Raw genomic sequence first — 25,000 nt, 5'->3', positions numbered from 1 at the left:
TTGAAGCCTATTAGTAAAACGCGCGCAGTAGTTTTGAAGCTGGGTCCTAGTCTTTATCTATAGTAGTGACGGCGCCGTCACTAGATCGGGGCTTTTCAGCTTTGACTCGGCCCCCTCATATAATACGATAAGGCCCTTAGTCCTTAGTAGCGTCGCTGCTTGCTGCTTGAAACTGTCCTTGAATCCCGACATGGGCGAGTAGGGATTCAACCTAAGGCTAGTTCGAAGTCCGAAGAATCCGGTAACCGTGTTGATGTCGGTTGGCCAAGGAGGAAAAATGCTTTTATGCAACTAACAACTATCCGTCCGCTGGTCGGTATTGAATGCCCAGATGGTGACTGCCTCCCCGCCACAACTGAGAATTAGATCGGGGATTGTCGGCGAGAAGGAAAGATTTGAGGCTTTCATGCCTGGAATCGAGTCCTCAACAGCAGATATTGAAATGATCGGATCCCCACTTCCATCTTTTCTGATCCGGGTGGATGGTCGGTGAATCCCGTCCCGAGGTATGAATCAATGGGTTGGAAGGAAACCCAATGCTTTTATGCCGACAGCTTCCCGTCTCGAGGAATCGATCAACGGGGCTTCACTGAGAAGCAAGGAAGTCCGGCTGGTGAGAACCTTTTCCCGTTCGCTTGCCTCGGGAAATGGTGTCTGTCTCAGCCCCTCACTCTCACCCACTGGCTTCTTACTCCCGTTTATAAGCGGGGATTGAGACTCTTATGGAATGATGGATTGATCGTATCTCACGTCGAATCGAAGTATGAAAGCTAATCCGATGCATTGTCCGCCTATACCCTACTCCTCTTTGCCACCTACCCCTGCCCTCACCACTTCTTTCTCAGGAGAGTCAGAGGAAAGAATGGGCGAAGTCGAAGTCCGAATGAATTGAAAATAAATACATAAATAGTCCCACCATCCATATTCTAATGAATAGCCCATTCTTCGAGCTCTATCCCCTCGGGAACGAGAGTCGGGGAAACAAACGGGCGAGGGAATGATCAGGATTGAGAGGCTGCACTTCAAAGGTATGGCTATCTATCCATCTCTCTATGGAGTCGACTCACTGGAAAAGGGAGGGCGCCGTACGAGTTCAATCCCGCCTTGTTATCTCGGACATTTCTCTATTTATGGTAGGGGATGGCAATACCCTTCTCTCGTTCCCCTCTGCCTGATTGGAGTCGAGCGCATTCCTTAGAAGTCATTTGATTTGGATAGGAACTTCGAATTTGGCATTTACTTTACGAGACGAGTTCTCGCTGTGAAGTCGACGTTCCGTAGACTTCACGTCGACGCTTGTTCAAACTCAAAACCGGCCTAGGAACGAAGTCACTCGACCACCGGGAGAGGAACGAGAACGGACTGGAATGGACGACTACTCGAGCTACTTGCCCACAATTCTATGATCAACTCAACGAGACTGCCTTTGACCAGGAAGGGGGACTAGCGTCGACTTGCTTTCCTCGCTTGTTAGGATTGGGGACTTATCCCTGACTTCCGACACTGGAATTGGCCATATGGGCAAAGAAGCCCCTTGAATCAATGCACTCTACTTGAGTCGGAAGGCAGGGGTTCGATTGAGTTGAACAATCGCCCCGTGTTGACTTGTTACTTCTATTTGTTCTAGGTTACTCTTCGTTGGATCGGGCACTACTTAACTATCATTTCCAATTCCTACCTAAACCGTCAAATCGAGAATGAAGGAGAGCAGGGCCAAGCCATTGCGCCCTCCAAGCCCCAGTCTCCCCTGTCATGAAGATTCTTTCATGGAATGTGAGGGGTCTAGATGACCCTCAGCCTCATCTGAATCTGAAAGAATTGATCAGGGCCCATAACCCTTAATTTATGGTTATCCAGGAAAGCCTTACATCCCAATAAGCAAACGCCAAAATTCTGAAGAAGTTCGAATCCACCCAAAAGTGTTTTTGTGTCCCGGCGCATGGGAGGGCCGGTGGCTTATGGCTTTTATGGGTTGAAGCTAGAATGAAATTGGACATTCTTTATTCTGATCCTCAGATGGTCACTGCTTCAGTAGCTGACACCCAGGGGCCCCTCTCTGGATCGTCGACTGGAGTTTACGGGAGTCCAAACTACCAGACTAGAAAAAGCCTTTGGTCTGCCTTGGCGGAAACAGCGGAGGATCGTCGATCTCTCCTGGCTCGTGACTGGCGACTTCCTTCAATGCCACTCTCTTTGCCGAAGAAAAAAGAGGAGGGACAGCAACGGTAGGAAAGAATTCAGAGAAGCGGTTGAGCGATGCTGCCTTATCGACCTAGGAATGGTGGGAGGGGGTTTAACCTGGAGTAACCGCAGGTTGGGCCTTGTTCAGACCAGAATCGAAAGATTCTTGGCCAACGCTGACTGGCGAGGTATGTTCCCAGATGCTTGTGTCCGGAGATTGCCATGCATTGCCTCGGACCACAACCCTCTTGTCCTGGAATCAAACGAATCTTTGAGGCCTTCAGATTTGAAAAGGCTGGTTGGAGCATCCAGATCGTCGAACCAAAGATCCGGGAGGTCTGGAATTGTAGAATCCGACGGTACCCCCCTGTTCAGGATTTCCAAGAAGCTAAAGCTGTTGAAGCAGGCTCTTAGAGTCTGGAACAAAGAGATCTTCGGCGATATCCGAAACAGGAAAGCCGCCCAGGAAGGTCGTATTGCTTAGGTGCAAGCAATCTCAATGAGAGAGGGAGGTCTCCGGATCTCGCCATGGAGGAAAGGGTGATGCTAAACGAGTACCATAACACCCCCCTTAGGTTGGGCAGGAGGAAATTTCTTTGAGGCAGAAGTCTCGAGCTATTTGGTTTCAGGAGGGCGACCGCAACACCCAATTTTTCCACGCTACTACCATAAATCGCAGGAACCACAATGCTATCAGGGAAGAATTTAGGGATGACGGAACCAGAGTCCTACTATCAATAGGGGGAGGAAGGGGTGGCGCAAGAAACAATCTCTTTCTTCACTCCTCACGTCAGAAAATCCCCCCCCCCCGGCGATGCCGTGGATCGACTGCTCCTGCCCTTAATAGGCACTCCTCTGCCTAATAGGCAATTGATGAACGGAAGACTCCAGCTGGGCTAAGGCAGGCATCGGAAGCAGCACTTCATTGAAAGGCTATGCCTCTGTCAATTGATCAGTCACCAGCTACCCCTGTCCAACCAGGAGCATTGATGATTTCATCACCGGAGGCATAAGACAACCAGTGTACTCGCCCCATAGGATTAGGGGGAGGGAAGTATGGCAAATCAAGCAAATATTGGTACTGGCCAGCCGAGACATAAGGAATGGATATCGGGTGGACCAGAAGGGATATAAAGATGATAGAGGAATGATTGCGATATGCCCATATCCCATCTGCTTCTCTTTCCCCTGCTGCGGTTGACCGATCCATATCTTCGGGGGGAAATGGACAATACTCCTCTGACGGGGAGGGGCAGTCCAGACTGCATGGAGGAACTAGCCTTTGGTTGGCACGGCTCCCAGCCCGGGGGTTCAATCCCTCTCCCGGTGTTCGAGTACCCCCCTCAAAGGGGACCTCTGCAATCTCTTATTACACGCCCACCCATGAAAGAATCATCTTGTCATGGCACCGAGGAAGTGGGGGAAGCACTAGAGGTAGGGCAGGGATATGTGTTATTGAGTGAGGTTGTTCCATTCGTCGTTCGATCTCTGGAGAAGTTCTTGTAGCCGGGGCAGCATCTATAGCTGATGCACTGATTCGAGAGAGAAAGCTGGCCTTATCCGGGGAGAAGCTAGTTCATCATGCTGATGTTGGGAAGAAGCTTTTCTCCCCCCGATTTCGATTCACTCCCATCTCTAGTGCATGCTTTCAATCGATATTGAGGCAAGTGACTCATGATAATGCCATGCAGGGGCAAGGGGAAAAAGAGAAACTAACGGTAGAAGAGGAGCAGAAAGCTACTCGACCACCGGGAGAGGAGCCAGTTGTTGATCTGAGAAGCTGGCCATCCCTAGATGCACCTGCCCATCGGAGAGACAGAATTGCAGAACTCATCTTAGAGAAAGAACTCCACCTAACTCCCCCCAGCTAACTAGAGTAGTCTATCCTGCAATCTATGGCCAAAAAGTCGATTATTATTGCGCAATAGGGGTAATGTCAAATGTATCTGTAGCGTGTGAGACAAGCGGAACTTATTCATCAGCTCACCTTTTTTGGCTTGACGTGTTCATGTTTATATCAGCTTCCACAACCTCAATAAGGCAACTCCAAAGGACGACTTCCCTCTTCCCATCATTGATGTTCTGGTCGATTCCACAGCTGGACACGAGAGGTTGTCGTTGTTGGATGGGTTTTCAATCGGAAACCAAATTAAGCTCGCTGAAGAAGATTAGACCGACAACCTCCTTCATTACTCAATGGGGGACATTTTGCTAGACAGATATGCCCAAAGGTCTCAAAAACACCGGGGCAACCTATCAGAGAGCCATAACAGCCATCTTCCGTGGGAGACATCCTTGAAGATTATGTTTATGATAATCTTGTCAAATTAAAGACAACAAGCCAACATATCTAGTATATCGAGAAGATCGTAGAGTGAACACCTGCTACAATACAACCTTCACCTAAACCCTCAGAAGTGTGCCTTTTGAGTCTCATATCAAGCAACGCTTCTGGGATTCATCGTCAGCAACTAAGGAATTGAGGCAGATCCAGTCGACAATCAGAGCCATCATCAACATGCCTCCACCTCGCAACATTAAGGAGTTACAAAGTTTTCGACGATCAGTTGCAACCTCTTTGACGATTCATATCTCAAGCCAGCACGAGATGTGAGTCCATGAATCAGCTTCTTCAGAAGAACAACGACGTTCGAGTGGACCGACATGTGCCAAGAATCTTTCAAGAAACTTAATATATATCTCATGAATGCCCCAATATTATCTCCACTAGAACCAGGAAGGCCTCTACTCCTCTACGTTTTGACCATTGAAACGGCGCTAGGGGCGGTCCTCGCTGAGCATGATGATACAAGCAAGAAGGAGAAGGCTATCTACCATCTCAGTAAGACTTTGCTTAACTATGAAACCTATTATTCACACATATAAAAGCATTGCCTTGCTATGATTTGGGCATCTCAGAAGCTTCGCCATTATATGCTTTATCACCCGGTCAAACTGCTAGCTCGGATGGATCCTCTCAAGTATCTATTCGAGAAACCGGCTATCACCGGGAGACCAGCTCGATGGCAGCTATGACTTTATGAGTTCGACATCACCTATGTCACTCAGAAGGTGATCAAGGGGCAAGCAGTGGCCGATTGTTTGTCCAACCTCCCAGAGCCATCGTATGAATTTTCCAGATGAACCTCTTTGCCACTAAAGGAGAGGAGAAAGCGAAAACATGGACACTGTTCTTCAATGGCGCTCTCCACGATCGAGAAATTGATATAGGGATCGTGCTTCTCTCACCAGAAGGAGTACTCATCCCAAAGGCATATTAGCTCGCATTTTCAGCAACTATCAATGTTGTAAAATACGAGGCTCTTATCACAGTCCTCACAGCAGCACAACAACTTGATGCAACCTGCATTAAGATCATTAGTGATTTGAAGTTAGTAATTAGCCGATGTCCTTAGTTCTCCACGAAAAAAGGAACCTAAACTCATGCCTTATCAAGCACTAGTAGAGCACCTGATCAAGTGGTTCAAAGAAATTGAGTTCGAGCACATTCCTAGAGATGGAAACAGGTTAGCCGACGCCCTAGCTACCCTTGCTTCGGTTGTTCGGCTCCCTGTTCATCGATCGATGGAGTCTCTCGTCATAGAGAAACTCTCGATTCCAGCTATCGAGAGGCACTCGCTACCTCTCCAAGATGACTTTTGAGAATCCTATGATCACGAATATCTGAATCACGAACTCAAACTAGTTTGGGGTGGGAGCTCACGCGGAAGTGAAGCGAATGTGGATCTTTTTCTTTTCTTTCTTCTTGTTTAAGAAAGCTTGATTTTTCTCTCTTTCTTCTGAAAATAGATAGGGTAATTGACCATCTTCCTTTTGTTGATGTCTTTGTTTTTGTGCTTAGGTATCTTTTGATTCTGTCTTTTTAGAAGGTTTCGAAATGGTCTAAATCAGATGTGGTTTACCACGATGCATTCCTGTGTTTCATAGAGCTATGATATGTGGGAGGGATGGGTACGCTGACAAACTTGTCAAGATGTACCTTTCAATGTTCTCAATCTTACAGTTAATTATGATAAGTAAGAAAACTCACTTTCAGTTTAAGACCATTGTTAAGGGTCCCACTACCCAATTAAATGAAATTTGTCATTCATTTTGGGAAGTATGCATGGATCTGGCTGAACAGTACATTCCGTGGGTGTTTAATATTCCCACGGAATGTGGTCTCCACTGGCTCCCTCAGTGGTCGTCATCATCGGTTAGTACCTAAGGGAACAGATTCATTTCTACTCCCAAGGGGAACACCCCTTTCCATAGAATAATCTGGGATATATTCTTAGTTGCTATGAGGGATCGGATGACACTACAGGCACCAACGTTGGGATAAAACCCAAAGAGCTGCTGGGAACCTTTGGCCGTTCCAACCAGGTTTTCAAGATTGGGCAGTGGGGTATATTACCCCACTATTCTGTTTCTTCACACATGATCGGGTGGTCCTCCCAAAGGGATGACCTTAACAATGTGAACTTTCCATGGTCTATGTACTCTACTGTACAAGATCTAGGTTCTCAATTTTGTCGTTCTACTGCCATTCTATCTGAATTGTTAGTCTTCTCAATGAAGTCTTACTTTGAGAAGGTTCGGGCACATGACAGACTCACTGATGAGGAGATACTAACGAAGTATGCACCCGAAAGGCTTGCCTTCAAGGAAGAGGATGCTGGAAAAGCATTTTCAATTTCAAGGTCTTTGCGATTTTGTTAGCCCTTGAACAAGCTCTTTTGCGGCCTGCTCATGATTGGCGTTTGTCTGTTTTATGTAGGATTCCAACAGATGGAACTTACAATCAGACTAAGCCACTTGATAGGTTGTCAAAATTGCATTCTCTATTTAGTTTTGACTTATCATCTGTAATGGATAGAAGTCAGTTACAGATACAATGGAAGTTGATTGAGACCTTGTTTAATAGCGTTACGGCTTTTGCATGGGTTGTTTCGGGTCTTGGAGTAAATACATTCTAGGCCTCGACGACCCGGAAAGCTCGTTGTAACCGTCTTGTAAAATTCACAACAGGTCAACCTCTTGATCTTTATTTGTCTTCTTGGGCATTGTTTGCATTATGCCATCACTTTCTCATATGGTATTCTATAGATAAAGTCTATCCTAGTAGAGCCTTTCTTGACTATACTCTCCTTGGTGACGATATTGTCATCGGGGATCCCCGTGTGGCAGAGGCTTATAAGGAGTCTATGTCCTTGTTAAGAGTAGATATTTCACTTTCGAAATCTCTAACTTCGAGGTGTTGAGTTCGTGAAGAAATTTCAAATTCAGGATCGGGATTTGTCGCTTATTAAAGGCAGAATGTTAAAGGCAGTTCCCCATAGCGTGGCTTGGAACGCTGTGTGTCAGAACGCGAGTGTTACTTGTGTTCATACTTCTCTTCGTATGAGATGTGTGGGATACAGAAGAGATTCTTCTCTCCCGTAACACATTAACCCTAACTATAACTGACATTATTTCTGCCACATTCTTGTAGCATACTCCCCCGGGGGGATTCTTCCTTTACCGTTCGAAATTTATCTTAGCTTTCCAGAATATAAATATGTTCGCTTGTACCAAATGGGAATGGTAAGGTTTATGCTTTGGGAGTCTTGTGCCGAGGATTGGGCTTATTTAGAACAAGTAGCTAATAGCCTTTTGAATCAGTATGGTGATGATGTGACTATGCTAGCTGAGGCATTAATGCTTAAGTATTGGCTTCAATCATGTCTATCGTATTCTCAATGGCATATACGAGCTAGTTATGATTACTTTATCACGGCTCGTGATCTTTTGGATCCTCCCGCCATTGTATTTCGACTAGATCGTAAAGGCCCATTATAAAAATCTTTTAAATATGGTCGTATGTTCCGGTGTTATGATTTAATTCAAAGTAAACGGGCACCTCTGCCTTTGGAGGCATTGGGAGTGCATATAATATCACAATTGTGACAACGCGCCTGTGGTTAAAATCTCACCAGTGGTTAGGTGGGATAGTAATGACCGAAGAGGCTGCGGTTGATGCACGTGCGACTCCTAAGGTTATAATAGAATGAAGCCTTCCATGCCGTTCCTCTGCAGATATGCAGCTGAACTAACTTAAGACCGTAAGCGCACTTGAGCGCCTTTTCCTAGCATTAATTATATCAGACCTAATAACTATATCTACTAAGTAAGGGGGTACCTATGTTGGGCAATAACATCAGTCGTTGATTAACTAATCAGAGCCGGTGCAAGGAAAATAAGAAAATTTATGGTCTTGCTTCTTTATTATTATAAGAATGGCAATAATTTAGTATGACAAGGCTTTGTGCACTACGCGGTGCCACCGCTCACCTATCGAGGTGTTCAATAAAAAAAAGAAGAAACCTTGTTTGTACGAGAACGTCATATCATATAGAGAAGGATTTCCTGCTGCGCCGCAGGAAATCCATACCAACTTAGTTGCTCGGCACTGCTGTTGGCAACTGGTACACCATATGTTGGTTGGTTTCTTGCAGTTCTCACTTTAACACCAAATTCCAAGTATTTCAATGAAAAGTGACAATCTATTAACCAGTATCATCAAAAATAGAAAATCAAAATAAACATCTCAGATCAGCATAGAATCATTTGGAATATTATTATAATATGGAAACCTTCATCTTCATCTTCATCTTATGGACTCCTCTCAACATAATGTATTCTACCTTCCTCATCCATAGACAAAAGCTCTCCATACATCTAATGGGGATGGGTGTACTGCCTAGAACCAAAAAGATCAGCTTAGCCTCGAGGCTAATGTTTTGTAAATGACCCTCTAGTATGAATATCATTTGCTTGATATCATCAATTGTGCTTCCCTTCGGAGGAGTTATGATATAATCAAATAAAAATGTACCGTACCAGCAAGAAGAGGGAAGGCGGCTTGATATTTGCCTATCGAAGTCATCCAGGAAGAAATTCAAAAGAACAAATGGCAGAAAGCCCACCGGCACTATGCCTGATTCCCTAGACCAGTCATTTCCATTTTGATCTAAAATGGGAAGACGGAGAAAAGACTGAACGAGATTCAGAATGTCGGGTCACCTGTAAAAAAATGCAACTTAGACAGAAGACGGTCATGATTGACTGTATGAAAACTTAGATTCAAGTTGACATGTATGAGTACCTCGACAGGACCAAAATTTCACACCTTTTGTATAAAGGAGGTGGCTTTCATGCGATCTTTCCTAAAGCCATAATCATTCTCAGAAAAGGCGGAGTCCAACATTGTATTTAGAACACGTGCAATTGCAAGTGCTACGAGAAAATCCTTATCCCTAAAACGTAGAATGATATTAATAGGAGTCGGCTTGTCCGAGTCTTTCATAACTAAGACGATTTGGTTTTCTCAAAACCCTTCAGCAACGCCACGTGCCTCAATGGCGACAAGACATAACTGGCCTCCAGCATAGAAGCTCTCATCTCATCCAGTTCTTCTTCTGAAACGTTATACGACTCTCCCACATCTTTGAAAATAAAAAGAATGCTAATGCGACTCGTTTAAAAAAGAAAGAGGATAGGAACGGGGAATAATCGAAAAGGTAGGAATACCTTGAAACTCCTTCATATTCATCAGTCGATCAAAATGCTACTGTTCACATCACGCTCGTTGTGTGAGACTTTTTGTTTAGCCTCGAGATTGATCGAGTAAAGGCATGGGATTGATTGAGGAAAACCCCCTTGGTCACCGCTCTTCGAAGAGAGGACCCTCCTTACTAAGAGACACAGTATAGTCAGTAGTGTCATTGACCATAGTCTAGTCATGAACCATCTACCAGTTCATTAAAGTTCATTAGATTTTAGTAAAGGTTGAAGGTCCGGTTCTTTCTTGAATGTGGAATCATTTTAAATCGTACCCAGCTGAAAAACGTATGCGCGGCCTTTGACATAATAAGCTTTAAAGCTGGGCCTGCCTCCACTTCCTTATTAGAAAGAGAGGCCTATTAAGAATGAAATTGAAACCTCCTTTCTTTGTTCGATCAGAATACGGATGAGATAAGAGACGACATCATTGGGACAAATGATGCAATATCTTCGGTTAGAGCAAAGCCCAAAATGGCATAACCAAATGATTATTTAGCCAATGATGAATTTTACGCCATGGAATGGATCGAGGAACTAAGGATGTTTCCAATACCGACAACAGCTCCCGCTGAAGCAATTGTAGCTGCTCCGGCACCTATTAATTTTACACCTTCTAACATCTTGAGTCAAGAATTCTCATCACGCTTTTCTGTAACTCTTTCCTGGATTCCTTCTCGATTCCTCTTCCCCACGTTCTTATCTCGGGCATATATCGAAGGTTTAGTGCAAGAACCAACCCTACTAGATTTAAATTGGAACGCGCACCAAAAAACAAAAGCAGAATCAATGTACCGACTCACATAACTCACTTCAAAGTCAGTAATAGAATTTAGCCTTATCTACGGCTAAAACTGAACTCAAATATAAACTTCCCTGCATGTCATAAAGTGACCATTGAAGACTCAATTAATTTGAGTGTCAATAACATAACTCCAACCAAGACAACCACGGGAATTGTACTTGACCGAGATAAACTATCACTACTTGAAGAAGCACCTTGGTAGGGGTTTCGTAGTCCAAGTGGATCAAAGCACTGAGAAATGCTTTGTTGAGCTTCCTTTATCCCCTTGCCTTGAGTTGGAAGACTCAACAGATGATGAAAATCAATTCCATCATTAAAAGAAATCATTCAAAAATGGTTCCTTTGTCGCAGCAAAGATCGAACATTTGGGAAACCCCATTCCTCGAAATGGACACTCGTCAATCAAAGCCAGATTAGAAAGGGCACTAGTTGGATTTCAAACCAAATCCCCATTAGCAAGATTAGGATGAGCACAATGCAAGCCACTGGGAATCTAAATCCAGAACAATGAAACATTCAAACAAATAAACGCATTGAAAACTATGAGAAATCTAAAATCCCACAAAACACAAAGAAGAGCCATTCTTAAAAGCTTCCCCAAGTGAAAAGCTTTTGATAGGAACACATGGTTTTTCGATCGCATCCGCCACACCACTACTAGTGCGTTCAGGAGACGATCGAAGAAAATGATGATTAGAAACCCCCCACCTGTTCTCTGACTAGCGACTCTCGGAGTAGACTAGAGGAAATTGGACTACTATTAGTAGAAATTCATGAATTGATCCTCCCCTCCAGAAGAGGCATCTTAAAAGAGGTCCCCAATTTATCGCCCACACCTAAAACTGACAAATTAAATCGGTGCCCTGATGCTCCCCTTGGCTGCCACTTGCGATCAACAGAACGAGTCACCCTTTCAAGAGCCCAATAGCCTCCAAGTAGTGGATTGGAGCCACCTGAATGAGCAGAATCAAAACACTCACCGACAGAATAGTGAATAGCTGGGCATTCCCCAAAAAACTTTTTGAATAAATTACCAAAAATGTCCATAATATATTAATTATATTAACCTCTTATATGCTCTCTCAATAGAGAACAAAAAATAAATCAACGAGAGCATATACTTCTACTATATATAATACATATATCATATTACGTTTGTGTTGCGTCACTGGATTTCTTAAATTAAGAAAGTCATGGGAGTATGGACACAAGAAGCAGAAAGAAAGGCATATGATTTTTCTGAGATATAGATCTTACTACTATGTCCTTAACTATTTATGGCAATTCAGTCCCTAGTTTATGCCCCAGTTTTTTATTTAGTTGGGAGTTTGTTCCTCTCGTCTCAATGCCTCCATATATTAACAGGATGGAGGGACAGCACGAGCGAAGCAAGGGTCGGAAGCCTTCTGATATATGGGGGCGATGGGACGAGATAACACAAAATGAATGAATAGAGAGATTCAGAAGATTTCCATTCTCCCTATTTGCATTTATTGTGGGTGAAGGCAAACAAATCAGTGTTTAGCAGCCACCATTTAGCTACTTAGTCAGCGGAAGAGCAATTAATGGGAATAGTTAAGCAGAAAGGAAAATCCACCACTGTGTTGGAATAGTGCAGCTGAAAATCCAGGGATTCACCGATGCGAAACCCGAAAGGAGAGCAAGGTTACTTCAATTTCATGGGGGGGTAGAAATTCCATTGAAGTAGGACGCCGCGCCACGACGTCACCGGAACCCATAGACAATTCAGTTAGTTAGAAGTTCCGACCACCAGCTCTATGGCGAAACACCGGAAGACCGCGGACTCACACATAGTCCCACAGAGAATCGCCATATTTATACCTACAAAGGGAAGTAGGTTTCGCATTTGGTGCAACCTCCGCCGGCCAGCTAACGGCTGAGCCACTTCCTATTTTTTGTCAGCCGGTCTCGGGGCGACTCCGGCTCCTTACTTGCCGCTATCCTCTATTTTGATAAAGCAGCTTTCGGGCTCCGCTTTTCAGACCCCAGGAAGAGAAGGGTCCTGACGACGTTCGAAGGTAACGCCTTACCACAGTAGAGGTCTGTCTTTCTGACTGTGATGTGCTTTTATAATTTCATTCATTACTAGTCATTCCGCAAGTCACGACTTCCTTTTGAATGCTACCAATCTATTGATGTTCCGAACCAAGCCGAAAGCACATACTGAACACCAACCCAATCACGATGACAAAATGAAAAAAGTGGATTTAAGGCCAAGCCCGCCACCTGGTTTTGAGAATGAGATTTGCAATCGTTAACCGACTTTCGTAAAAGTACCTCTGGGCGATTGTTTGATCTCTCTTCCCTCTTTCAGATTGACGGACTTAGTTGAAAGAATTTCATTTCATTTCTATTTTATACGGGATTTTATTGTGGCGGTGCTCTCGGAAGTGAGGAAGAATAGCGATCTTTTGGATTGTTGTCTTTTCGTTCCATAAATTCGTCCTTTTTCTCTAGCCAGTTGTTTAAGAAAAATTCTGTCGATCCAGCACCCGTAGCGATTTGTGTCCCAGCATCCGAGTCCGTCCGAGCAGATCGATATCCAGTAGTAGCTCTAGTAGCACCATGGGTAGCGTAGCTAGGAATTTATCCACATCCCTTCCTGTACAAACCTTTCCAAGGGAGGGCATACAGCTTTCTGTATTTACATTATATAAAGTGTCTCAACTAGAAAGATTAGAATCTCTATTTCTATTTGTTTTTCCCTGCTCCAAATTAGCCTCTGACCATTAAATAAGATGTGAGTAACTTGTCTTTCTGTTCGGTTCCTCCACCCCTTTTCTGTTCCAGACACTCCAATCTTCTCCATATTAGAATCTCTTTGGAGCCAATGATTGCATACGATTGGAACTACTCAACTTAATCGCTGTCGTTTATCCCCAGTTCCCCCTTCGGATTCATCCCATACATGAAAGTCTCCTAGTTGGATCAGTGATCGATTCTTAGGAAAGCGATATCCCTTTCGATTATGATCGCGACAATCCTGCTGGGTCTTGCATTGACTGAATCCGTCTCCATTGTTGGCTAAAGTTCGCGAAGATAAGTTCCCCTGCGCTATTTATTGTCTCTTACAACTGTCATTTTGTAAAGCAGGCCAGGCTACTCCCCGAAAATGCCTCGCCTGTCAGTCGACGCTTCCGAGGGTGACTTCGACGGTTGGGGACTTGGTCGATCTCCTTTGGTTCCAAAGGACCCTCTCCCCGCTTCATTCGATAAGGCGAGTGCGAAAGCCCTCTCCTTCCCTTGATTCGTTAGTGTCCAACATTGGTTAGTCTCGAATGGATTGAATCGATAAGTATTTCATGAGGTTTTTTTCGTTCCGTGATGCTGTATTGATCGCTTTCTCTCCCTTCCTATTCCCACCCAACCCCGGATCAGTTGCTTTGGTCCGGTATCCCTGCCAGCCATCCTTCTTTGCACGCCCTGCTAAGTACCTTGCCAGCTTAACCGTTTTGGTTGATTGCTCCTCGGCTTTTGGTTAATTGGGCTCGATCGATTACTTTTGGTTAATTGGGTAGGTGTCGATAGCAGCAGAACCCATTCTGTGGTCCATACCACGAAACAAGCAAAGTATGCCCTTTATTTCACTAGATAGCAAAGGTCCTGTTATACCGTACGGACGCGTGCTTGTCCAGTTTTCCAGGGATGGCTTCATCAATCACATCTGTCACCGATAAAAGTGTTTACATGGATGTATGGGAACCTTTGGTTCCATTTAAGTAAGTAAGCCCGCAGCATCACTACCAGATCGAAAGTCAGGGTCAGTTTCGGTTCTAGGTAAAGATCCATAACCACCAGTCCCAGCTCCTTAGCCAACATACCCAGATCGAATGTATTCGCTCCCCTAAAGGGAATATGAGCTTATGCGCCTACCTCCGCTACTGGGACTGAACGTCGATCTACTCCATAAATAGGTGAATATGCTCAGTGCTTAAACCAAAACAGCTCCTCAAACTCCTGACTCTGGCTCTCAAAACTTAGGATATGCTTTCTCTATTTCCGTGTCTATCGCCCTTGCTCCAACTCGATTTGTCAGTGGTTACGAAGAGGTTCAACCTTCTTTATGAAAGGTCTTTATCAAAGGTTTCGGGTGTTCTTGTCTTGGTTCAACGCGCTATAGATCTGTATATGGGACTGGGCCAGGGGAAGCTACGGGCTATGGAGCTTAATCTGTGCCTAGAGCATCTCAAACGGGAATGGAAACTGGTACCAGGAAATGGATGGGATCTCGAAAAGGAAGGAACGCTAGCGTCGGCTTCTGCCGGCGAAAATGCTTGCGAGGATAGTTGTTCACTACGTAGGGTGGCTGCTCCGACAGCGTATGATTCACCGGCAGTGTCAGCTTGAGCTTCATATGATTGGCCCGCAGTGCCCCCTTCCAATGCGGTCTATGAATCTCCTACAGCGCACTACGGGCCCCGACTCATTCTTTATGGATATGAGCGTGGATGGACCGCTTAGCCTGAGCCAGGGGGCCCTACACCTCTATATCTTTTCCCCTTTGACTAGCTAGGTCGGACTTCCACATTCGTCGGTGCAAAGGTCAAGCACTGTAAGACAATACACGTCGACTTTGTGCTCGCTTCGACGCTGCTCAATCCCCATCTCGATCAGCTCCAACTGAAACTCCTGATTTTGCTTCTCAAACAGACAGGGATGCTAAACGAGGTAGCAGTTCTTGCTATGCTGCTGTATCCGACGTAGGCCCAGATACAATGCACCTACCAACCCTTCGTCGCCGTGATGGTGAACAGATGAACCTATGACCTACCCAATAGTACCCACTAATCGCATTAGGGAAGGGAGGAAAAAGGCACGAACCTCCCCCTACCGGACACTATACCTCGTAGGTACGAGAGGTAGAACCATCATAAGTCGGGACAGCAGCCGACGCAACGAATCCAGCCGCAGATTATTCAATTGGACCCCTTCCATAACTAGTTACAGAGCCATAAATGAAAGTTTCTTGCATCGAGCCCCAGGACATTAACATTCAGGATCTATAATCTGGATAGGCTAGATAGGGAAAAAAACCAATAGAGTTCGTCTACTATTATTAGTATGGTGTCCATGCTCTTCGGATCCAAAGGCAGGTGGTAATCGAATCATTAAGAGAGAAGATGCTCCGCTTGGCCCTCTTTATCTATTCATTTTCAAAAAATCAATCTATAAAATGGAATCGTTAGGCACCTGCAAATCCGAGCTGGGCAAGGAAGGCGGGGAAAGGAAAAGAGGTAAGGGATCTTTACTGCTTGCTCCTTTTCCGCAACTCGGTTTTTAGACTCAGATGAGAAGGTGGCTGGGCTCTGTAAGCTCGACCTCATCGTGTCCGGGGGGTTGTTCCATGCCAGGGCCATCCCTACATGCAGCGGTTGGGCGCCGCTCGTCAAAGCCGTCAGCAGTTAGACTGAACAGGAAGTTCATTCATCATTAAACATGGTGTCCGGGAAGGCGGGGACCGTGCGTCACTCGTCTCCGGCGGGAGTCAGAAGGCCCTGGGAATTGAGTACTCCGGGGACGTACAGGAGGAATGGTCGGAGGATTTCGCATCAGAGGTTGGAAAACATCCTCTGAACCGAACCATTCCCTCTATTTACTTTAGCCAATGAGCCTCCCCGAACCTGGTCGAAATTGATGTATGTGAATGGTGAACTTCTCCACCCCGGCTCACGGATCTAGTGGTTGCGGAAACGCCTGCCTTGTTCGGGAATAACCTTTTTTTTCGGGAGAATGAATGAGCTTGCTTGCAACCGGCCGTCATCATCTATACAGCCGTTTTACTGCCCGACTTAGGAAAGGACAAATTTTGATCGGTAGATAGATAGGTGAATTTACTTATTTGTTGTTCGTGAAGAATTTTTCCATAATAGCATTTCGAACAATTGGGGAACCTAAAAGAGAGAAAGGCACGGGAATCATTATTCCTTCAGAGAATTGGAGCTTTCCGCCCCTTCTCGAAGTAGTTAAGGGGGGAAATCCAGGAGAAAAACAAATTGAAGCATCATCATATGCAAAATGCTCCTAACTGGCCGGTGGTTCGAGTTGAGAAATTCCTACCATTCGATAGTTTCAGAGTTCAATGATAAGCGGAAGGTTACGAGGATTCTAGCTTGATTGGTGGCAGGATTTAAAATGGATCAGGTAGGGTATCTGTTTACGGTGTGAGTGGGATCAACTTCCACAGGCTAGGGTAGGGAATCAACATCAGCGGGGGGAGAAGTAGCAGTTGCAGATCAAATCCACTCGACTGAATAAGCTAGGTCATCAGGTTCTTCATCCCATGAGCATCTCGCTCTATAGAATATGAATCTATACTGCAAATAGAAGGTTCCTCCTTCTTATAAAAGAAAGTGCATCTTTTGCCTAACATCCCCGACTTTCCCTAGCGGTAGTCACGATCACGGCATGGCTAGCATGAATGCATCTCGCAGTAAACCCACTAGGAATAGTGATGACCACTACAGGACAGTACATCCAACCGTCACCTTCGTTCCGTCGAAGTTTAATGGCCTTGCCAACCTAAACGGCTTTAATAGGAAGGGACCGGCCCTAGTAACCTGAATGGCTGGCCTTACTAATAATAGTAGACGTAGTCATAATGATGGACATAGCTTAGCTTTCCGGCTTTACTAGCTTTATGACTTGGCTATCGGCCTGGCCGCCTCGTAGCTGGGAAATTGATCGTTGTGAACATGGCATTTAGTTGGTCATTTCTGATATCGAATGTATAGCCTTATCCCGGTCGAATCTACATCAATAACCGATGAATCATTTGGCTGGCGAATGAATTACTGAGATTGTTCGGGAGACATGGTCAAAGCCCGGCTTCATCAACACTACTAGGATCCAGACCGGTCAGTGATAGAGACTATTAATAGAGCACTGGTAGAAAGCCTATACGAAACGAAACAGAGGTCTATACGAGCCTTTAATGTTGACATTAGGTCTTCTCACAAAAACTAAGCCCTTGAGAAAGATTCCATTCCTCTTCCTGAGGGACCACTCATTCCCTCATCCACATTTGAATCCCCCTCCGAGAATCCCATGGAACCTGTTGAGTCTTTACCTTCTTCAGGCACAGGTGTCTTATTTTTTTTTAAAAAACCTAAACTTAGAGAAGAGAATCCAAGCTGATATGACTCTATGTTATTTTCGATCCAATCCATTGTCGAAAATGGGAGAAGATCCGCATTGAGGGGAGCCAGCTACGATAGCAACCTTCATCCGAGCTCACATACTAAACTGGCATCATATAGTCGCCTTACCTTATTTTGTTTCTGTCTGGTCCACATGGTAGTGACGTGCCATTGCTGCTTTGCATGGTGCTTTGGCAGGGCGTGATGCAACAATAGATGATGAGAGACTGATGGACCATAGATAGGAGGGTAGCTTGCTTCCAAGCGCTAGTGAAGGAACCGCGACCCGACCCAACCGATACCTTATTAGATCGGTCATATACGTCAACTTCTACTCGCCTTGATCCATCTCCTTCCCATATTCATCGTTTGTATAATCAGCATTGGCATTTAGGAAACACTTGAAAGGGGGTCGGGTCTCATAATAAAAAAGCATGCAATCCGTCCTAATCAGTAAGGGTCCGGTGAAAGATCTTAAGGAAAAAGAGCTAACCCTTCTATTCCTTTCCTGAGCTTGAGCTTTCGCAAATCTCTATCTATCCAACCACTAACGCTTTCCAATGATCCCTCCCCTATTGCAGGAGATTCAATTAAGTGAGATGAAGTTAGTAAGCATTACCCGAGAATGCCTATTTTACCTATTTGACATTTCTGTACATAGACTTAGAATCCCTTTTTCTCAATCTCGAACCATATAAGGCGAAGAGTTCCTTTCTAAGGGGGAAGAAGAACAGGACCATATCTCATTTCCTAGTTGGATTTCTTCTTAAGATAGCGATTCAAGCCCCTTTTATGACTAGGCCTAATCAATATCAATAAGGAAACCAAACAGATTTCTCTTTATCAAGGTCTCCTTCACCTCTCATTATGCTGGGACCTAGCCCTGTACTTGCTCCTTCTCTTGAAAGAAAAGATCTTGAGACTTAAACTACTTCCTCAGATACTCTTTTATGCTCCTTCCTCTCCTTTCCAGTCGAGCTATTGAATTCCTCAGTAAGATAATCCATTCCCTCCTTCACTGCAGCTTCAGGTCGACAAAAGCAAAAGGAGGAAGGCAGTCACTCCAGGACTTCACTCGACAAAAGAAAAGTCTGAGATGGCTACGGCTTTCGGACTAGGCAAGGAGAAGAGAATGGAAGAGCTTGCTGACGAGGCAAGAGACTAGAGGAGAAAGCTTGGTTGCTTCCTCAAGCGGGGTCTTAATGGAAGAGCTTTACTTACTGACTAGGAAAGGATAATGGTCCCTTCGCCTCCTTTTGCTCCTGCATCTTCGTGGCTTACCGCTTCTTTTTCTAAGAAGAAAGGCTTTTAGCTTCTTAGATTAACAAACCATCTGTTCTCTCTCCTGCTCTCAAACCGAAGAAAGAAGGCAGACTGGTAAGAGGGACGACCTTATATAATTATGAGATCCGCTATATGGTTGATCTTCATATTGGTAGTTATCCTACTATCTATTGCTATGCATCAGTCAAATACCCGAGGCTTGCTCCCTTTTTTCCTACTTCTTATCGGATTGAAGACTTGCTTTCAAAGCAAAGGCCTAAAGGAGTCCTAAACCCGACCTGCTTATAAAGGGGCCTTCCCTCTCGTTTTCTGTCTTCGAGTTTTCTTCCTTCCGGATTCGGGCCTTGCTTTTCTTTGTTAGTGTAATAATTGGCTTTACCCTTCTTTCGAGTTTTAAGAAAGTTGCGCGAAGGACGTCTTCTTCTCTGCCCTCTCCTCTCCCCAGTGCGGAAGGAATGCAATCGCTTACGGTTAGATGAAGAAATGGGCAAGTTCTGAGCTTAACTTACTTAAGTGCGTCTAGGGTCAGGCGGTACTTAAGGGAATCTAACTCTTCAAGGACTCTTAACTCCCGTTCCCTCTTAAGACAGAAAGAAAGATCGGGCCGGGGACACCGGTATACTGTACTAATATGAGTCAGGAAAGGAAGCGAGCTCGACTATCGACTATTAAGGAAAGGAAAGCTGCTAGCTTAGCTCACGCGAAGCTGAGGGTCCTTAAGGAGCGCCCTAATCGAAATCGAATAAGGTAAGGAGAGAGGACAAGGGGGCTTACGTGAAGCGTGAGGAAGCTTGGCTCATTAAAGATTCGAAGGAGAGCACAGAAATAGAAGTGCTTTTATCGATCGGCTTGATTGAACGGCTGGCTTGATTGAGTACCGTAACTACAATACAATAGCTTTCTTGAGCTTGAGTAGACCGTTCGCTTTAGGGAAAAATAGCTCCCGGGGATTGAATCGCATTTATCCCCTAACATAGTAATGTGAGCTTGATCAAAATCCTTTCCTCCTTTATATTAGTAAGGCCTTTACTGGAATACTGTGCTTGCTGCTTATGGCTCACGATCCCTTACCTCAGCCCTTTCCAGTCTCCTTGCTCTCAATGCCCGAGATGCCCCCTATTTGAGTTTGAGTAAGGTGGTCTATCATAAAGCGATAGGTAGGGCGCCTTATTGAAAACTAAAGTCAAGCAAAATCAAGGGTTAGATCCAGTACAGATGTTGAAGAAAGCCTGACTTGACTCCTTTCAAAAAAACTGGATGAGGGTTGGGTGGAACAGCCTTTATTCAAGCAGTTCCCTGCCAATCGAAGACCTTTTAGAATGGAAGCTGCCTGGTTCTCTCATGAAGACTTCGGCAATTTAGTCAGGCGGGTCTGGGAACAACAGGATCAATCTCTGCAGAGTACTCTGGCCTCCTTCAAGGAGTCTTGTCTGGGGAGAACTTACGAAGAAGAGACGGCTTCTCAAGCGAATTGAAGGCATTCAGAAGTACCTCAGGCTCGATCTTTTCCCTCGGTAGTAGCCTCGATGCCGTAATTCCAAGGCACAGCATGATTTCCCGTGTAAGGTTCCAATTGAGGGAGGCTGATAGTGATGGGTCCCTTCGAGGGTGGATAGGTGATAACCATCGGTTTTGGGATGGGTCTGAGTGTTAGGGTTTGCGGAACCTTTGGTGCGGTCAATGATGCGCTTGGAATGGTGATGACAAGGGGCTGCGGTTGTGGTTGTGATGGAACTGGTACTAGGTAGGTGGATCGAGGGGCCGATCCTTGGTAGGAAACCACCGTAGGCCTATTTGGTGCATTCTGAACGATCTGGGAGATAACGTTGTGCAGATCAGGGCTATTCCTGTGTTGAGGCCGGATCTGAGGGCATATCATGTTAATCTCTGTGCAATCCTCGTCTTTCACCTTAGGCCAAACGAGCCTATCTTTGAGTGAGATGGGTGGTTATATCTGGGACGTCTTTCTCTTCTTGCATAGACTACTACTCTCTGATTTATCCTGCAATGAAAGGCATGGATTCTTCAAAGTGTAATACGCATTCCTCCCTCGCCAATAGAAACTCAACAACTGATGGTCTAGAAGATCTTGGATCCGATGCCTATGATGGTAGCAATCATAGGTCCAATGACCTATACCTCCCATATGATATTCACATCTTGCATCTGGATTGAATCCTGGAGCCTGAGGATTCACCGGTTTAGGAGGCATGGGAGTGACCAATTTTGACGCAATCAATTCTGGAAGTAGACAAGATGATAGAATTGGGAGGGGATCGAATTCCCTCTTCTTTTTGACCTGCTTGTCCATTTCTTCTTTGTGCTGCTGGACTTGAGGGAGGAGTTTTAAGCTAAAGGGATGATTCCATGTTTTAATCATTTAATTAGCCGGCTACTGAGGCAGAGACAGAACCCACATAGGCCGCTATTACGGCTTTCAAGGGATGATTTTGAGATCATCATATGTAAGACCTGTATCTTAGTCTGTACTGTTCCGTCGACTCCTGCAATCCTTCCCGTCAAATTTTGGCAACCTGTGGCATATAATCGACGTTTGTGTGTGACCGTAAGTTGAATCCCATAGATTTGAGTTGGCTTAATCCGAGACTTGTACCATTGCGACCGCACTGTCGCCACAGTTCCAACGCCACGTCTTGCATACTGATCCGATACCCTGGCAGGGAGATGTGGGTTGGTGTTTATTTTAATGAAAATGTCGCGGTTTGCAATCCCAAGAGAATCTCTACGACATATCCCATCAATCAATCAATCAATCAATGCTTTCTTTCTCCTTAAGTCAAGCAACCCCAAAGTCAACTCTTTCTCACCCTCTCTCTTACACACCCATGCAAGTCAAGTACACCATCACCTCACATCCATCAACCATCACTTCTCTTACAACAATCCTCTCTCTCTCATTTCTCTAACACAAATTTCAAGCAACAAAGAAAGTAAAAGAGTGGACGTCCATGGCTTTCACAAGTGAGAGAAAAGTGTGATGTATGTGGCCCACTCCCTATTCTAAAAAATCCTTCATCCTAGCCATTCAATCCTCATCACCTTCCATCAAAGTGAGAAACAAGGAGATCGGTGTTCCAATAGACCAAGAAGATCGACCGGTGGGTGCTCTATTAGGCCTAGATTTCCTTTTTTATGAAGGGCCAAGTGAGGCCTACCGATTGATGGTATGGATCTCATTTTGGACCCTAGGTGTGGCCGATGACCCACCTTAATTCTCATGATCATTCCATGGTGGGGCAATTCTCAATGGACCCCATCATGATGTTTATTTTCTATACATGGATAGAGGTCATCTAGACCGTCCATTTGAGTGGAGAAGGAATCTCCACCGTTGAATTTTGATTTAATGGGCCCACATGTATTGGGACCCACTTGATGTATAATTGAATGCAAGGGATGGCTCATAGTGGCGGAGCCCTCCATCACATGTGTCCCACTCTCTTTCTCTTTCTCTCTCTCTCTCTCTCTCCCCCTCTCGTTTTCATTTCTTTTCATGTGATGATGTGGCCGTGTGGCCCACCCAGATGGACCCCACCATGAAGCATGTATTTTAGCCAAGCCATTTGAAGGTGGGGCCCACTTCATATATGTGTTGTATCCATAACCTGAGCAAGGCCCACCTTAAATGCATGTGTTATGGCCAGACGCTGGACGTGAAATGAAACCAAATGTAAGCTTGATTCAACAAGCTTTTGAGTGGACCACTTGTGTAGGCCCCACCTTTATGTATGTACCCAATCCACACCATCCATCCCTTTCCCTAGACCATTTTAGGCATTGAGCCGAAAAATGGGGCCAATCCGACTTCCTGTTGGGCCATAACATAGAAAACAGTGTCCGTCACCGTTAAAAATCCACATGATGTTTCCACACCCCAAAATATATTGAATATTGGGCTTGTTTAGCTTGTCTTGGGCTATGGGAAGCAGTGGATGGGGTAGATTCTTCCGATGCGGGCCCCACACATGAAAAACCTTTTTAAAAAATGAGATTTCAAAAAAAAAGGTGCAGCGCCTGCTGCTACTGTGCAGCAGGATGCTGCTGGCGTCACTGTGAAACGGGTAAGGACCCACGGTCCCAGCCATGGGTCCCACCATGATGTTTGTTCGTCATCCAACCCGTTCATTACAGCCCCATCTAAAGCTCAGGTGTCCCACGTCATAAGAAACAGTGGCGTTGAACCGTCTGCCATTGAAACCCATTTGGGTCTTCACAGCAGTTTTGGGCCAATATGAAATTTGTTTTTCCTTCCATCTAGGTGAGCGTGACCTTGTCAGTAGGTTGGATGGCATATAACATTTTGGTAGGCCTCACATGGGACCCCAAGATGCATGTATTCTATCCACACCGTCCACTTGCTGTGGACGGTGGAACCCACTGTGACGTATGTGTTCTAGCTGTGGACGGTGGAAACCACCTTGATTTATGTATTTTATCCCCACCATCCACACCTAGACGGTGGGACCCACCATGATGCATGTGCTGCATCCAAACTGTCCAGCCACTTGAAAGCTCATATTTTGGCATGAGCTGAAGAATGAGTCAAATCCATAGTTCAGTGGACCCCACCCTTGATGCTTGTGTTGCATCCAAACCGTCCAACCACTTAGCGAGCTTGCCTTAACAAGCTTGAGACTAAAAATAAGTCAGATCTAAAGTTCAAGTGGACCCCAACATTTAATGTAGTGGACAATGATGTCCACCATTCAAAATTTCTAAGGGCCATAGTAGTTCCCTATTAAGCTGATATTTGTTTCCACTTCATCTATCACTATGATAACCTATGAATAGGTTGGATGGGAAACATATGTTATGATGGGCCTTAGGAACTTTAAATGGTGGAAATCATTATTACCACTCTTATTTGGTGAGGCCCATCTGATATACATAAGACCCATGTGATTAAGCCCGTCTTGATGTATTTGTGGCCCGTTGTTGAGGCCCACTTTAATATATTTGAGGCCCATATTACGAGGTCCATTGTGATGTATTCAAAGGCCCATGGGATATGGCTCATTGCAATGTACATAAGGCCCATTGATACAGCCCACTTGATTTATATAAGGCCCATATGAGGCGGCCTATTTGATGTATTTGAGGCCCATGGGTCGAGGCCCAATGGGATGTCCTTACGGTCCATTGCAATGTGTGATTCTTCCATGGTTTGTGTAATGATGTTTTATGGCGGGCCATGCCTTGGGAGCAATGTTGGTTTGACGTCCACGTTATAAAATAATGTTGGTTTAATGTCTATATTATAAATCTCCCTAGGGCCCATTGATAGGCCCATACTTATTGTGCGTAGGCCATCTATGCCCACCTTCGTTTTGAGGATAGTTCATCACCTTATAACATGCTTAGTGTAACTCCATGACTCATGCCCATACGCATCATTTATATGCTTTATATGATGAATGTTTGATCATAGCATAAGCCAGTTAAGCTCAGGCATTTATAGGACTCCTTATGAGACGGAGTGCCCCACATGATTATACGGTACGCGCTGGATTACTGCATGATTTGACGGTGTGATTCATGCATCTCGCTTTGTGTGTCATGATCATTGTATGCCCTAGTGACATCAGGGTCATGGCTCCACAGGCACATCATGGATGACCGTATCGAATACCGAAAATACTTAGTTCTAGCACTATGAGAACTTAGGATGTCCTCGGGTGAAAGTCCCAGAACCTTTTTGGTACCAGGAGTTACTCCAACGTCTACACCAAGTGGATACAAGAGTGCCCGAGTGCTGAATACCAGTAGGCCACGTCTCCCACTGTGTCGTGGTTGGTTAGAAGGGGGTGTGGCTTTATCCGCCCAAGTGAGGGGGCTATAAGCTATGTTAAGTTTGACCAGCTCATAAATGAGTCCGTTATCGACGAGCCGGGTAGGTATTGGCAGACTACTGATCACATGGATAGTGAGTTCTATTCCACTTGCTTATCTG

At 45.0% G+C, this 25,000-nt stretch overlaps 1 protein-coding gene and 1 pseudogene across 1 annotated transcript; both read right to left on the bottom strand.

The window, feature by feature from the left end:
- Nucleotides 1–3,726, bottom strand: part of LOC131218099 (NADH-ubiquinone oxidoreductase chain 5-like) — a 25,267-nt pseudogene extending 21,541 nt beyond the window's left edge.
- Nucleotides 3,727–10,011: 6,285 nt separating this feature from the next.
- On the bottom strand, nt 10,012–10,427 carry LOC131218363 (ATP synthase subunit 9, mitochondrial-like). The gene is given in 1 exon segment (XM_058212977.1): nt 10,012–10,427. A coding segment is annotated over 1 exon segment (225 nt). The 5' UTR covers nt 10,407–10,427; the 3' UTR covers nt 10,012–10,181.
- Nucleotides 10,428–25,000: the final 14,573 nt, after the last annotated feature.

The sequence above is a fragment of the Magnolia sinica genome, chromosome 11 (genome assembly GCF_029962835.1).
Source record: "Magnolia sinica isolate HGM2019 chromosome 11, MsV1, whole genome shotgun sequence".
NCBI classification, from domain to species: Eukaryota; Viridiplantae; Streptophyta; class Magnoliopsida; order Magnoliales; family Magnoliaceae; genus Magnolia; species Magnolia sinica.
Note: the sequence above shows the minus strand (reverse complement) of the source record. Positions and strands in the feature narration are given on the sequence as shown.